At 42.9% G+C, this 15,470-nt stretch overlaps 1 protein-coding gene across 8 annotated transcripts in view; it reads right to left on the bottom strand.

Moving 5' to 3' along the window:
* Pknox1 (PBX/knotted 1 homeobox 1) overlaps positions 1-15,470 on the bottom strand; it is a 55,958-nt gene that overhangs the window by 17,679 nt on the left and 22,809 nt on the right. For 6 of the 8 annotated variants that reach the window (XM_078044712.1, XM_078044713.1, XM_013357831.4 and 3 more), the window contains exons 4-7: positions 11,998-12,125; positions 8,207-8,378; positions 6,101-6,271; positions 483-582 (exon numbers count right to left, since the gene is read on the bottom strand). In XM_078044712.1, coding sequence (XP_077900838.1) covers positions 483-582; positions 6,101-6,271; positions 8,207-8,378; positions 11,998-12,125 — 571 coding nt within the window. Of the gene's footprint in view, positions 1-482; positions 583-6,100; positions 6,272-8,206; positions 8,379-8,743; positions 8,862-11,997; positions 12,126-15,470 lie in introns of those variants that run through there. The other 2 variants (XM_021725279.3, XM_078044716.1) reach the window with 2 other exon arrangements.

The raw sequence follows: 15,470 nt of genomic DNA, 5'->3' as shown, positions 1-15,470 counted from the left end.
CCTTTTCATGTTCATGATGTTTTGTTTTTCTAATATTCTACACATACGAGGGAACGCTGGAATCTGCACCCTCCTGTAATGCTTTTGTTATACAAATAATACTGAGATCAAGGCTAAATTTTCACTTGACTGTCATCGATTCATGCTATAATGTAGGATTTTCCAGGTGCTGCTACAAGCACAATTAAAAACTATTTATCCAGAAATCATAGTGGGTTTTTCCTTATGTTTCCAACTCTGATATAAAACCTTTTTCCTTTCCAAAGCACATTTTGCATAATGTATTTGTGGAGAATTAACAAGAAATAGGCATTCAAGAAGCTCTATATTCTAACACTACCAAATCAGGAACCAACATTAGTTAAAATACTGTGAAATCAAGAACAAAATTAAACATTTAAAAATTATACACTCATTCTAATACAATAGACTGTTTTCTGCACAAGCTCGTGTAGAAAGCACCTGCTCTGCCACGGCCCTACCTGCCACCGTCGCCATGGTCACATTTCCCTGTTGCAGGGCGGAGGCAGGAACCACGATCCCCTGTGGGCTGAGTGTGCCTGTGATGGCACTTTGAATCTGCTGAAATCAGAACACACGTGTTGTGGGAATTATTAGAAAACGGGAACCCCTGTGAAAACTCAAAGCCAGCAGCACGATGACATCTCAGGAAAGGAAAGGGAGGGTGGGCCCAGAGTACAGTCAGATGCCAAGGCTTTCACAGACAGAAACCAAGAGGGGCAAGGCTGAGTGCTCCACCAAGACCGAGGCTGAGATGTTAGGTAGCAATGTGCTTTCCAAAAGATCACCTTTATCTACATTCCTGAAGCCCAGGGGGGACCAGGAAAACCCTGCTATCTAATCACACACCTTTCTCCTTAGATCTTGCTAAGATGACTGAGTTCTCCACAAACTAAAGCCTCCTGGACAGGACGCACACATCAGAATAGACCATGGCTTAGAGGTGACTGGAAGCAACTGGTAGGTACACTTAAAAGACAGACACATTAATTTTGTCATAACAGAAGTTAAGCCATCCAAATCAATAACCTAGGGCTGGGGTTGTTGCTCAGTGGTAGAGTACTTGCCTAGCACGTGCGAGGCCGTGGGTTCGATCCTCAGCACCACATGAAAATTTAAAAAAAAAAAAAAGATATTATACCCACCTAAAAAACTAAAAAATAAATATTAAAAACAAAAACAAGGGCTGGGGTTGTGGCTCAGCGGTAGAGCACTTGTCTAGCACGTGTAAGGCCCTGGGTTCAATCCTCAGCATCACTTAAAAATAAATAAAATAAAGGTATTGTGTCCAACTACAACTAACAAATATTTTTTTAAAAAATCAATAACCCAAGCTCCCACCAGGCAAGATAGCACACACCTGTAATCCCAGAGGCTCAGGAGGCTGAGGCAGGAGGATTGAGATTTCAAAGCCAGCCTCAGCAACAATGAGGCACTAAGCAACTCAGTGAGATCCTATCTCTAAATAAAACACAAAATAGGGCTGGGGATGTGGCCCAGTGTGAGTGCTCCTGAGTTCAACCCCTGGCCCATCCCACTGTAAGGATGGCCTTAGGCCTTCACCTGCAGTCTCACCACCTAGTGGAGCCCTCCATTGTGGCCCTCAGGCACAAACAAGTCACTTCTGCGCACCCTGACAAACTCAGAGTGAAGTTTCTGGCATGTTGACCTCTCCCCATAAGGGGGAAAGGCAAGAAAATCAGGGTGGGGACCACCAGACCAGATGCTTTAACCCCAGGGTAAATGACCTCACTGGGAACCGAGTGGCAGCTCACAGCGACTGAAAGGTGGTCAAAGCCCCCAAATTTAGTATAAATGATGGAGCAGATGAGCAGACACTCAGCCAGCCAACACTGACGCACACGACCCTCAGAGCCTGATGAGGACCTGGACTGACATCCCAGCTCTTCCCATGTGCCTGGTCCTCGGCATCTTCCTCACCACTCTCACACTCTACAGCCACATATGGACCCTGTGAGAACACAACTTCTCCCCACAACCCTCTCCTTAACCAGCCGTTGGCTCCATCCCAGGAGAAGCCTGACCTGATCACAGTGGTCTGACTGTGCATCTGCTGGACTCAGAGCCTAAGACCTGAGACTTCTGATCTGACACTTGAGCTTTGCATGCAGAGGGAATGCCTGTCACGAGCCTGTCACGATGAAGTGTGTTTGCAGTGCTCGGAATTAATCTAGAATTGTTTGCCGTGAATTGGTTATGTCTATTGCCATGCCCAGAGTTAAGGATTGTCATTTTCTTGATTAAGAACCTATAAAATGAAATTGTATTTTATTTGATTTGAGTGAACAAAGCATTGACAAAGCCAGAAGCACACAGACATTCTTTATCTCTCCCTGTGTAAGTCAACTGTGTAAGTCGCACCTTTTGCCATCGTGACACCCACCTCCACCAAAAAAAAAAAAAAAAAAAAAAATCAAAGAAATGAAATGCTTGCTTATTAAAAAGAGCAAACAAACCTCTAGTAAGACACAAAAAGAGAGAGGGAGAAAGAGAGAAGGGGGCGAGGGAAAGGGAGGGGAGACCCAGATTCCCAACGATGGGATAGCTACAATCCTGCAGATGCCAGAGGTCAGAAGAAGTGAACACAGCCTCACACCTAAGCCTAGTGCAAGGGAGGAAGACCGGCAGCCCAAAGCTCAGCCACCACAGCTCACCCAGCATGGATGGGACCTTCTGAGCGGCCCTGCACCTATTAAGGAAACTAAACTTGTAATTTAAATCTCCCAGAAAAGAATTCTAGAGGTTTGTGCATTTTCAATAAGGACTTCTATCTATCAAATATCTAAAGAAAAATCCACACCTCTTCTATAATCTCCCAGAAAACAAGAGCCACAAACACTCCCCAATCCATGTTATGAATCCTGTATTTTCCTGACACCAAAGCCAAAGAAACTACAGAAACAAAACTCACACCATAATCCCTTATGAATAGACACAAAAATGCTTTACAAAATACTAGCAAACACAATTGAAGAATATATATAATTATGTGCCACAGCAAATGGAATTGATTCCAAGAATGCAAGATTTGTTCAATATTAGAAAAACCAACCCATGTAATCTCCCAACGAGACCAATAAGGAAAATCACACGACCAGACTAACTGAATCAGAGAAAGCATCTGACAAAGTTCAACCTAATAAAAATTTTCTCTCAGAATGCCAGGCAAGGTGGCACATTCCTGTAATTCCAGCAACTTAGGAGATTGAGGCAGGAGGATCACAAGTTGGAGACATCCTCAGCAACTTACTGAGGCCTTAAGAAACTTAGCAAGACCCTGTCTCAAAATAAAAAGGGCTGGGAAAGTGGCTCAGTGGTTAAGCACTCCTAGATTCAATCCCCAGTACCGGGGAAAGGAAAAAAAAAAAAAAAAAAAAACAGCCAGGCATAGTGGTGCACGCCTGAAATCCCAGCAGCTTGGGAGGCTGAGGCAGGAGGATCGTGAGTTCAAAGCCAGCCTCAGCACAGGGAGGCACTAAGGAACTCAGTGAGACCCTGTCTCTAAATAAAATATAAAATAGGACTGGGGATGTGGCTCAGTGGTCGAGTTCCCCTGAATTCCATCCCCCCAAAAAGCCAAACAACTCTCAGAGGGGAGTGTCCTCCAACAGGTAAGAGCATCTTTAAATACCTCAACCAATATGAGCAAGGTACTGACTGACAGGTTCCTTAAGGCTGGAGAAAGGCTGGGGAGTCTGCTCTCCATACCCGCAAAGACGGCGCTGGATGGTCCAGTCAATGCAGTGACACAAGGACAGGAAGTAAAAGGCAGGGGGTCAGAAAGGAGGCAACAGCACTGTCCCTGCTGGTGTGCCACTTGCTCAACAGGTAGAAAATCCAAATAGCCCACAAAAGCAAAGCTCCTAGAACTAACAAATGAGTTCAGCAAGGTCACAGCACATACAATAAACATACAGAAATCAACTGTATTTCTGTAGACCAGCAATGAACACATGGAAACAAAAACTAAAAAAATAATCTATTCACAATCACTCAAAAAATGGTTACACTTGGGCCTAACTCTGAAAGCACATGCTCAGGACCTGTATTTGAAAACTGGTGGGGAAAAAACCATAGAAGATGTAAAATAAATGGAGAGACATAACCATATGTGTGGGTTGAGGACTCAACATAGTAAAGCTGTCAATTCTTCCCAAATCAATATACAGATTTGATGAAATCCCTATCAAAATTCCAGTAAGATTTTTTAAAAATGGACCTAGACAAAATCATTCTAAAATTTATATGAAAAGGCAAAGGAACCAGAACAACTAAAACAATCTTGAGAAGAAACACTGAAGTGGAAGGAAACTATCTGCTTAAGTTGGAGATTTATCATATGATATGTCCATCAAAATTATGTAGTAGTTGACACACAGATCAATGGAGCAGAACAGAAAACACAGAAGACAGGCCCCCCAACATGCCCAACTGATGTTTGACACAGGTGCAAAAAGCAATGTAGTGGAAGTAGGAAAGCTTTACAAGCAAAGGTCCTGGTGCCGACAAACATCACCGACAAAAAAAACCTCAATTAAATCTCCCACTTTCTGCACAAGCTAACTCAAAACTGATAATGAATTTAAATGTAAAATATAAGACTACAAAACATTCAAAAATAAAAAAAGAAAGAAAGACAACATCTTTGGGATCTAAAGGTAGGCAGAGTTCTTAGACTTGATACCCAAAGCACAATCCATACAAGGAAGTACTGAAAAATTAAACTTCATCAAAATTAAAAATGTTTGCTCTACAAAAGACATGTTAAGAGGATGTTAAGAGGACACTTAGCTACAGATTTGGAAAATATATTTGCAAACTCTATATCCAAAAAAGGACTAGTATCTAGAATAGGGCCGGACTCTCAAAACACAGCAGTTTAAAGAAAATCAAATTAGAAAACAGGCAAAAGACACGAATAGACATTTTCACCAAAGCTGATAAACAGGTGGTGGACATACACAGATCAACACCGTTAGTCAGCAGGGACACGAAATAAAAACCCCAATGGATTACCACTACACGTCATTAGAATGCTGATATAGAACACTGCTTCATCACACACAGACCTTCCGAGCACTGTACCCAGTGAATGAGCCAGGCACAAAGGACAAAAATACTACATGATTCTACTGATACAAGGTCCCCAGAGAAGTCTAAGTCATGGAGACAAAGTGTGGGCTGGTGGGTGCCAGGGCTAGGAAGGAGAACGAGGGATACGTTTCCTGAGGACAGGGCTCAGGTGGGAACATGAGGAAGTTCTCGAGGTGGATGGTGCTGAGGGATGCACAACAATGAAATGAACTAAACCACTGCAATGTGCATTTTAAAATGGGTGCAGTTAAAAAACATGATTAAGATGGTAAAATTTATGTATATGTTATTCAATTTTTAAAAGTGTATTGGGCTGAGCGAGGTGCAGTGGTACATGCATATAATCCCAGCGGCTTGGGAAGTTGAGACAGGAGGGTTGTGAGTTCAAAGCCAGCCTCAGCAAATGCAAGGTGCTAAGCAACTCAGTGAGACCCTGTCACTAATTCAAAATAGGGCTAGGGATATGACTCAGTGGTCGAGTGCCCCTGAGTTCAATTTCCAGTTATTCCCACCCCCCAAAAAAGAATGTGTTGGGCTAGGGTTGTGGCTCAGTGGTAGAGAGCTTGCCTAGCACACGTGAGTCACTGGGTTCAATCCTCAGCACCACATAAAAACAAATAAACAAAATATAGCAAAATACAGGCATTGTGTCCATCTATAACTTCTAAAAAAATACTATGTGTTTTTCCCCAATTAAAAAAAAAGGAATGAGTGGTACTCTACTCTCCATAAACATGGGGTGGGGTTGGCGGGAGCCAGAATGCAGACTGAGGACTCACCCATTCCCTACATGAAGTCCAGAAAGATTCTTTTCTGGCCTGAATTTACTCCTAAAATAAGCCAGCTTCAGAGACCTAGAAGGTCCTTCAAGCAAGACAGCCATCGAGACAGCCCCAGCAATTCTGAAAGGGTTGGTGATCTGGGGTTGATGCCAAAGGCATAATGACCCCCCAAAGGCAGGTACCTGGGATTGCACGGGAGAGTATGGACTTCCAGGCTCTCCACTCAACAGAGTCTCACTGTTCATTTTCGTCTTCAAACAAGCAATGTATCGACTACAGAAATCTTTGCAAAGTTCGTTAACTTTTTCCAGCTCAAGAAGATGAATACGCAAGACCTGGATTGCTTTCACCATCTAGAAACAGAGAAAATGAAGACTTTTATAAGAAAAAGGTACTAGTATAGTCATCATTATCATACATATTTGGTTCCTAGTTATCAGAAACCTCTTCAGTGACAGCAAGAGAAGTGAAATGACATCAGAAATCATACAAAGAGGTGACTGCCACAGCACTGCTAACCTGGGCTTTGGCCATCCTGGTGTATAGGGACGGGGAGCCCTGGACCGGAGCTAGTGAGGCTGTGTTGGCAGTGCAGCTCTGCCTGAAGATGGCTGGGCTGTCTCACCAGCCACCAGATCACTCTGTGGCCTAGGAGTTTCTTACCCTCACTCTATTTCTATAAGTAGGGACAAATCTATACAGGTGATTTAATCTTTTTTCTTTTTCTTTTTTTGGTCCTAGGGATTGAACCCAGGGGCACTTTTACCACTGAGCCACATCCCCAGCCCTTTTCCTTTCTTATTTTCCAATTTTAAAACAGGGTCTCATAAAGTTGCTTAAGGTCTTGCTAAGTTACTAAGGCTGGGCTTGAACTTGCAATCCTCTTGCCTCAGCCTCCTGAGTCACTGGAATTACAGGCATATGCCACCACACCCAGCAGCACTTTTTAATTTTGATGAAGTTAGACTCATCAACTCCATCTTTTCTGGATCATATTTCTGGGGTCAAGTCTAAGAATGCTTTCCTATCCCTAAATCCCAAAGATTTCCTCTTGTGACTTTTCCAAGAGTTTTGTAGTTTTATATGAAGTCACTAAGTTTTGAGGTAATCTGTCCCAAAACAATAGATCATTAATGCCAATAAATGAATCTGTTTTCATTAGTACTATCTGCCTGTGAATCAACAACTCCAGAGTTCAGTGCTAAGCTAACATACATAATTCATACATATTCATGGAACAAAAGAATCAATCAACTAATACCAGTAATTACCAAGCAACAAGCTCTACCAGAGCTAAAGACAGGGTGGGAGACTGTGTTCCCTGCAGCCAGGGGGGTGTGGAGGATGCCCACTCCACACTCACTGAGCCAGGCCAGAGGGATGACTGCATCCCAGTCCCAGGAGCAGAGAGAGCTGCGACCCTTACCCAAAAGGGCATGGGTCTCCTTTCAGAGTTGAGCAGGCAGGGTCAAAGGTCAAAGCCTGACCACTTACAGAATCTATGAGGTGGCAAAGAGGAAACACACAATGGAAACCTTAGGAAAGCTATGAATGGGCAATGTACCAGGAAAGAAGCAGTTTTCCAAAGACCCTTCTATGCTCAGAGCCTGACTAAGGTTTGACACAGGTCCTAGAAGGCATCTGTGACCCAGCAATGGTACCCTGATGCCAGAGCCATGTCAAACTGCATCTGGGAGGGATGAAAACAAGTAGCATGCTAAGGTGAGAGGGCAAAGGGAGCAAGAGCCTAACAAAGACTGCCAGGACCACCCAAGTCCTGTAAGGGATGGCTGGCTGTGGGTGCACCAGGGACATTAGCCACAGAACTTCTTCACTTCCTCTACAGAGTACGGAAATTCCTGGATTTTGGAGCCCTGGAAACAGGAGGAAGTTGGCATGAGCCTCAAGACTCAAAGTTGTCTTAAGAATGTAGTCCAAGTCCTGTATCCACGATTAGGAGTATGCCAAGCGTAGAAGTTGGGCACAGACACGTCAGGGAACACCCTAGCTCTGGGGAGTCTTAGGACCTTCAGGAGAGAACTGGCCCCCAGGCACTTAGGACAGAGGCAGGGACTGCTCCACTGGCTTGTTAAAGGAAATGTAACTAGAGGGGAAGACCCGGGGACATCAAGTTACACACACTGGAAGACAAGCTCCTTCACAGTTACACCATTCTCCCCTTTAGCGGAACCACAAGCAGCTTAAAGCTATAATAAGAAGTTTAAAATTTCACCATCTGATTTTAAATTATTAAAAATAAATTTTAAAAAAGCAGTCACTTTACTTACTAAGTTGTCTGTTTCTGGATCTTCACAAAAGAAGGGTTTCCCTTCCTTCTCTTGCTTTCTGACGAAGTTCTCAATGTCCACATCAAAACTGGCAGAAGTGGTGCCTTCTGAGCCCTGTGTGGACTGCTCACATTTTTCAAACAACAAAGCTAATAATGGAAACAGTGGATGCCTAGGGGAGAAAAGAACAAAGAATACAGGGACGTTCTCCCTCTCCACAAGAATGCTTGGGCTCCCAGGGTGCATAGCCTCAGAGAGTGACTCTGGGGAGCCTAATCCACATGCCACAGAAGTTGCTATTTAAAGTGTACCATTCAGTGGGGTTTAGTATATTCTAGAGTAGGACAACCATCACCACAATTTTAGAGCATCACCATCCCCAAAAGAAATCTGATGCCCACTAGCAGTCGCTCCATTTCTACAAACCTCAGCCCACCACAAACCTACTTTCTATCTCTATGCTTATTCTAGACATTTCACATAAAGGGACTCATGAAGTCTCTGGTGTCTGTCACTTAGCATGTTTCAAGGACTTACCAATGTTGTAACAAGTATCGGTCCTTCATTCCTTCACAGCTGAATAGTATCCCATTGTAAGGTAATACCACACTTAGTTTTTCCAGTTGATGGACATCTGGTTGTCTCTTCCTTTTGACTATTATGGATAATGCTGCCATGAACATTCATGTACAGATTTTTGTGGGAACATACACTGTCATTTCTCTTGGGTATATGCACAGGAGTGAAATTTCTGGGTCAAATGGAATTCTATGTTCAACATTCTGAGGAATTGCCGAAGTTTTCCAAAGCGGCTGCACCGCATACATGACAGCAACGTAAGAGGATTCTAATTTCTCTACCTTCTCATCAACACCTTCTAGTTTCTGTTTTTCTTTTTAATCATAGTCATCCTAATGGGTGCAAAGTGTGTATCTCTGGTATTTATTTTTAATTATATAATAACTGAGTAAATACCTCTTGGGAAAAAATTCAGACCACCTGATCAACCGTAGCCCTCTGAGACATGACACTGTGATCCTTCCTTGCTCTCCCCAAAGGTGTTGATATTTTGGTGTGTACCCTTCTTCAGAGTACACTGTACCCTCACATGGTTCTGGAAACTTGCTTTGACCTCTGAAATCTGTCACACAAACAGAAAAGCTACAAGGGTATATGGTTTGGACAGTTGCCCAGGGCCCCATTAGTTCAATGCCCTGCTAGTGCTAGATTAAAACTCTTAGTTTGGAACAAGGAATGCTGTGGTTTGGTTATGAGGTGCCCCCCAAACTCCTATGTTAATGCAGAAATCTACCGAGGTGGAACTATGAGATTATGAGAGATGTAGCCTGATCAGTGCCTTCTGATTTCCCTGGGCTAACAGGGTGGTAACTACAGGCAGTTGGGGCATGGCTGGATCACTGCAGGCATACCCTGGAAGGGCACTTCTTCCCTGTGGCCTCTTGCCATCTGTCTGTCTGTCTCTCTCTCTCTCTCTGCTTTCTGGCCACCATGAATAGAAAGACTCCTCCGCCACACCTTCCACCATGAGGTTCTGTCTCACTTGGGTCCAGAATAATAGGTTTTCCCACCATGTACTGAACCTCTGAAACTATGAGCCAAAATAAATTTTCCTATCTAAATTGTCCCTGTCAGGTGTTACAATTACAGTGACAAAAAGATGACCAACACAAGGAGCCCTGTGTTTTCTTTTTTACTGAGCTTCACAAATTATGCAGCCAATGTTGCTTAAGAGACTGTCCATGGGCTGGGCTGGGAATGTAGCTCAGTGGTGGAGTGCTTGTCTAGTGTGAACAAGGCCCTGGGTTTCATTCCTAGTCCTGCAAAAAAGTAATAATAATAGTAATAATTTTAAAATTAAATGAATTAAAAGAGATACCATCCATGTCAGTGTATGGTAATCTTGTTATTCTTTAAATGATAGATGGTAACCTGTAATATGAAATCTCAACAGTGTGGCCACTTGCCTGTTGACCATTTAGGTTGTCTGCAGTTAACAGTATCTGCAGTGTAGGAGAGCCTTAAGGTAACCTGTTAGGAAGCTGCCTAGAATGGAACTGCACTAACACTGTGAAAGTTACTATTATCATCATTATGTAAGTTATTTACAAAAGTAAATTCATAAAAACAAAGGAGAATGGTGATCACCAGACTGAAAGCAAAGACAGGGGAAAGATGATTTGTTATTTAATGGGTAGAGTCTCAGATTTGGAAGATGAAAAATTTCTGAAGATCTGTTTTCCAACAATGCAAATATACTTCACACTACCAAACCGTACACTTAAAAATTAAGATGATAATTAAACTGTAGGGGCTTAGGACGAAGCTCAGTGGTAGAGTATGTGCTTGGTATGAGTCCAATTCCCAGTACCACACACAAAAAACAAATGAATTGTATGTTATGTATTTGGTTTCTTTTTTAACTACAATCTTAAAAAGTAAAGTCAGTAATTAACCATAAAAAGAAGTTATTCAAGGGCCAACTAATTTCCAAAAAGGAGTATCCTAATTACCTGCTCACTAGGGGTGACAAGGCAACATCAGCGCCCCAGACCTATTGTCACCGCTGGCTACTCAGCTTTCCATTCGTAAACCCGAGAGCCAAAAGACAAATCTCACTGTTGTACTGTTTTCACATTCATCATCTGCTGACCCCTTTAGGAATCTGCCTACTTTGTCATTTTTACTTTCAGCTGTTTGTCTTTTTCTTATTTATTATGCCATCTTTGTTCACATACAGGGTTTGATTTGTGGTGATTAAATTTATTAGTCTTTTTTTGCTTTGTCTTCTGAGTTTGTGCTTATTTAAGAAGGTATCCTCGACTGAAGGTTACTCCCATACCTTTCTAGGTTTTCTCCAAACTTCTTATTTACTTCTTTCTTTCTTTTTTTAATACTAAGGATTGAACTCAGGAATGCTCTACCACTGAGGTACATCCCCATCCCTAGACCTTTTTATTTTTTGAGACAGGGTCTTGCTAAGTTGCTGAGGCTGGACTCAACCCTGTGATCCTCCACACCTGGCTGTTACATAATTTTGTTCAGCCCAGCCCCTACCCCCAGATGACTGACCTGGTCATCATCACCAGTGTTATATCCATATAAAAGCAAATGAAATCATACAGTATGTGACCTTCTGAGGCTTCATTCACTCAGCACACTGCAGCTAGACTGACTTAGCTGTTCAATACCCATATCCCTTCCTTCCAGTTGCAATAACATTCCATGATATGGATATATCATTGTGTGTCTATCAGTTCATCAGCCAAGAAACTCCTAGGCTGTTTACAGTTTCTGACAATTGTGAATAAAGACTCTATTTACATCAGCATAGAGTTGAACAGGTATTTGTACACCTATGTTTAGCAAATGGGGATGTGCTCAATGGTAGAGCGTTTGCCTGGCATGTAAGGCTCTAGGTTCCATCCCAAGCACCACAAAAGAACAAAAATCTCCCAAAATAACAGTCAAACTACAGGTGCAACCCAGGTATCCACTGACAGACAGATAAACAACATATGGTATACACAGACTACCAAAAATCATCTGGGCTTGAAGATTTCTTTTTGCAAGATTACCCAAAATGATTTATAGTATAAAATGTTCTCTTTTAAGAAATGACATCTTAAACTGAAAAGATTTCACTCCTGATGCAGTAATAGCATCAGGATGGTGCCCCCCACTTTGCCCAGCTACCACTTCTGGAGTTCCACCTCACAGGTTTGTGTTCTGACAGTCCTCTGGAAACCTACCCCTCCATGCCCAGGTGCTACCTGTAAATGGCCTGCTTGTCTGCGTCCATTGGGGTCTGCGACTCTACAGGAGGAGGGCTCACTCCTTCTGCATCGGGTTCAGAGCAGTTTGGATCTTGCTCCGTTTTTAATTCTGTTACCACTTGCATCTACAAAAGGAGAATTTTGTTATCAAACACAAAACACACTGCTACCAAGTATTCTATTGTCAAACAGGAATGCTTTCAGACTGGTAAATTATACATAAAGAATACCATCAAGAAAATTCCTTTTAAATTTAAAATGCTTTAAAAGTGAATAACATAAAAGCCAAATTTCCAAAGTGCCTAAGAACTGAGATTTTCTAAATCTGTGAAAGGCTTAGGATTTAAAAAAATCATAATGACCACGTACAACTGAAGTAATTGTACATATGCAACCTTACTCTTCTGTAACTTCTTACTATATATATCCCCATATTTAATAAAATAATGAGAGGGATAAACAAATAGTACAAGTTCTTATCTTCTCACAAGAATGACTCAGACTCAATATGCTACACATTTGTGAAAGGACTAAATTTTCTCATGTCCACCCTATCCCTCAGGAATATATAAGCTATGAAAATTTAACCCAAGCTCTGGGTATAGCTCCGTGGTAGAGCACATGCTTGATCCCTGAGCACGTACACACACACACACACACACACACACACACACAATGCAAATTTATAAAATCTCATGCATTTAGAAAGTAAAGGCCAGCCATGCTTACTGAAAGCTTAGAGACATAGATTGCTTTAGACAAGCCATGTGTTTGTCACTTGCGTAAAATATAGTTAAATCCTCAAAAGAATTCCATGTTACAAAAAAAACTGCTGCAGTAAACTTTGGACTACCCAACCTAACTTCTTCAGGACCAGGGGTCTGAGAAATTCTGAGGAGTCTGCCAGGCTTCTGCCCCTCCAAGGTGGCCAGGCATGCCCACCCCATGGAACTCTCTTTGGCCCTTTGCTCTCTTCTCTCAGTCCAGAAAGGTGCTCTAGGATGTCCATTCTGCTGCCTTTGAGATAAGTTTACATCTTGAGAATGTATTTTTCTCTCTTAAAAAAAAAAAAAAAAAGCAACTAAAGTACAATCAAATACAATCCTTCTGGAGGGCAACCTCACAGTAGTATAAAAAGCCTTAAAAAGTTTATTTCAATATTTTTTCTTTTTTTAATTTTTTTAGTTGTTGATAGACCTTCATTATTTACACTGGTGCTGAGAATCAGACCCAGAACCTCACACATGCCAGGCAAGTGCAATTCCACTGAGCCACAGCCCCAGCCCTTTTTTTCCTTCCTTTTTTTTTAGTTGTAGTTGAACACAATACCTTTATTTTATTTATTTATTTTTATGTGGGCTGAGGATCAAACCCAGCACTCAACACATGCTGGGCAAGTGCTCTACCACTAAACCACAACCCCAGCCCTCAGTATTTTCTTATTAATGAATGAAAAAAGAGAAATCTAAGAGTTTGACCTTAAAGAAGTGGCTAAGTAATTATGATATGACTATACCAGAAACAATGAAATGTTTATTTAAAATAATGCTCATGACAGGCCCTTCAGGTCCTGGGGATACTTTCAGCTACTGAAAGAGCACCACACATGGTGGCAGGATGAAGCAGGGTGCCCAGGCCAGGCCAGGGACCATCACTGCTCCTTCTGACAGAACACACAATGGGAGGCAGGTGGCAAGGCTCATCTGAGCCCAAACTGAAGATTGAGAAGGGAAGACTGCCAGGAATAGCCAGGGCCAGCCCCCCAGCCGGCAAGAGGTGCCAAGGTGGGCCTGGCAGAGGTGAGTGTGGATAAGGGGCTGAGGGTGACCTGAGGGTCCACGGAAACCAGGCCATGTGGGTCGGGGGCAGCTTGGACTTTACCTAAAATCCATGGGGAGTCCCTGGAGGGGTTAAGAAGGGAGCATATTGTCAGATTTGCACTTCAGGGGGGAAAAAAATCAAGGACTTCCAGGTCAAGATTAAGCAGGCTGAAACTCTATCCAGGATGACCCTCTCTCGATGGCTGCAAGATGCAAAAACATGCAACAAAAAACAAAGTCTCTTGGACTGGGGATGTGGCTCAGGCGGTAACGCGCTCGCCTGGCGTGCACAGGGCACTGGGTTTGATCCTCAGCACCACATAAAATAAAGATGTTGTGTCCACCGAAAACTGAAAAATAAATATTAAAAAATTCTCTCTCTTTTCTCTCTCTCTTTTTTTTTTTAAAGAGAGAGTGAGAGAGGAGAGAGAGAGAGAGAGACAGAGAGAGAGAGAGAATTTTTTTAATATTTATTTCTCGGTGGACACAACATCTTTGTTGGTATGTGGTGCTGAGGATCGAACCCGGGTCACACGCATGCCAGGCAAGTGCACTTCCGCTTGAGCCACATCCCCAGCCCTCTTTTTTCTCTCTTAAAAAAAAAAAAAAAAAAAAGTCTCTGCAACAGGAACCAAATAAGAATGGTACAAAACTGGCCACCAGGGTAAGGGAGGCACGACTCGCCTCACCGCCAGAAGCCTCCCAGCTGCATGGAGCCTCATGGGGAGCAGGGGCATCCAGGGCGTGTATTCCATTTCCCCTCTGATGGGCAGGAACGCCATGGAGAATGCGCCAAACCCCAGCAGGATGTGGAGCATGCAGGGCACTTGGGAAGTTCTCAGCCTATGCCTCAGCTGGCCTCCTTCCCCTCCCCAACCCTTGCTGGTCACAGAGCACACACCACCAGGTACACACACACATATACTGCAGCTCCAAGGGGAAGACTCCTCCAACTGGGAGGACAGTCGCGAAGCGCCCGTGGGTCTGCTCTGAAGCTCTGCTGGGAGGGCTGGTTACTGAGTCAGGGCCCTCCCATACTTGTAAGTGGGGAGATGAAACTAGGGAAGTTAATCCAGTGAGACTCAGATTAGTGACTGTCAATGTAGGAATCTGGCTGTCAAAATAGATCTGTAGCTTGATGGCAGAGCAGCTGCCTAACGTTCAGAAGACTCTGGGTTTGATCCCCAGAATTATAAACAAACAAATTTAAAAAAACACCTGGGTTTTCTTTTTTCTTAAATTAATATTATTTTATTTTTTGGTACCAGGGATTGAAGCCAGGGGCACTTTGCCACTGAGCCATATCTCTAGCCCTTTTATTTTAATATATTTTGAGACAGAGTCTCACTAAGTAACTCACAGCCTCGCTAAGTTGCTGAAGCTGGCCTGGAACTTGGAATCCTCCTACCTCAGCCTCCTGAGTGGCTGGGATTATAGGCACATGCCAGCACATCCAGCTCTCTTTTTATTTTTATTTTTGTGGAGCTGGTGGAGGCCTCACATATGCTAGGCAAGCACCCAGCTTTTCTTTAAAAGTCACATAACTAATTAACACTGACCTTAAAAAGGTAAATTCCCAAAGAATTCATATGATGGAGGGAGACTCCAAACGTATCACTTAAGGATATAATGTGAATAATTCTATGGCTT

Source organism: Ictidomys tridecemlineatus, chromosome 3, assembly GCF_052094955.1.
Source record: "Ictidomys tridecemlineatus isolate mIctTri1 chromosome 3, mIctTri1.hap1, whole genome shotgun sequence".
NCBI classification, from domain to species: domain Eukaryota; kingdom Metazoa; phylum Chordata; class Mammalia; order Rodentia; family Sciuridae; genus Ictidomys; species Ictidomys tridecemlineatus.
This window is presented reverse-complemented; position numbering and strand designations above follow the sequence as displayed.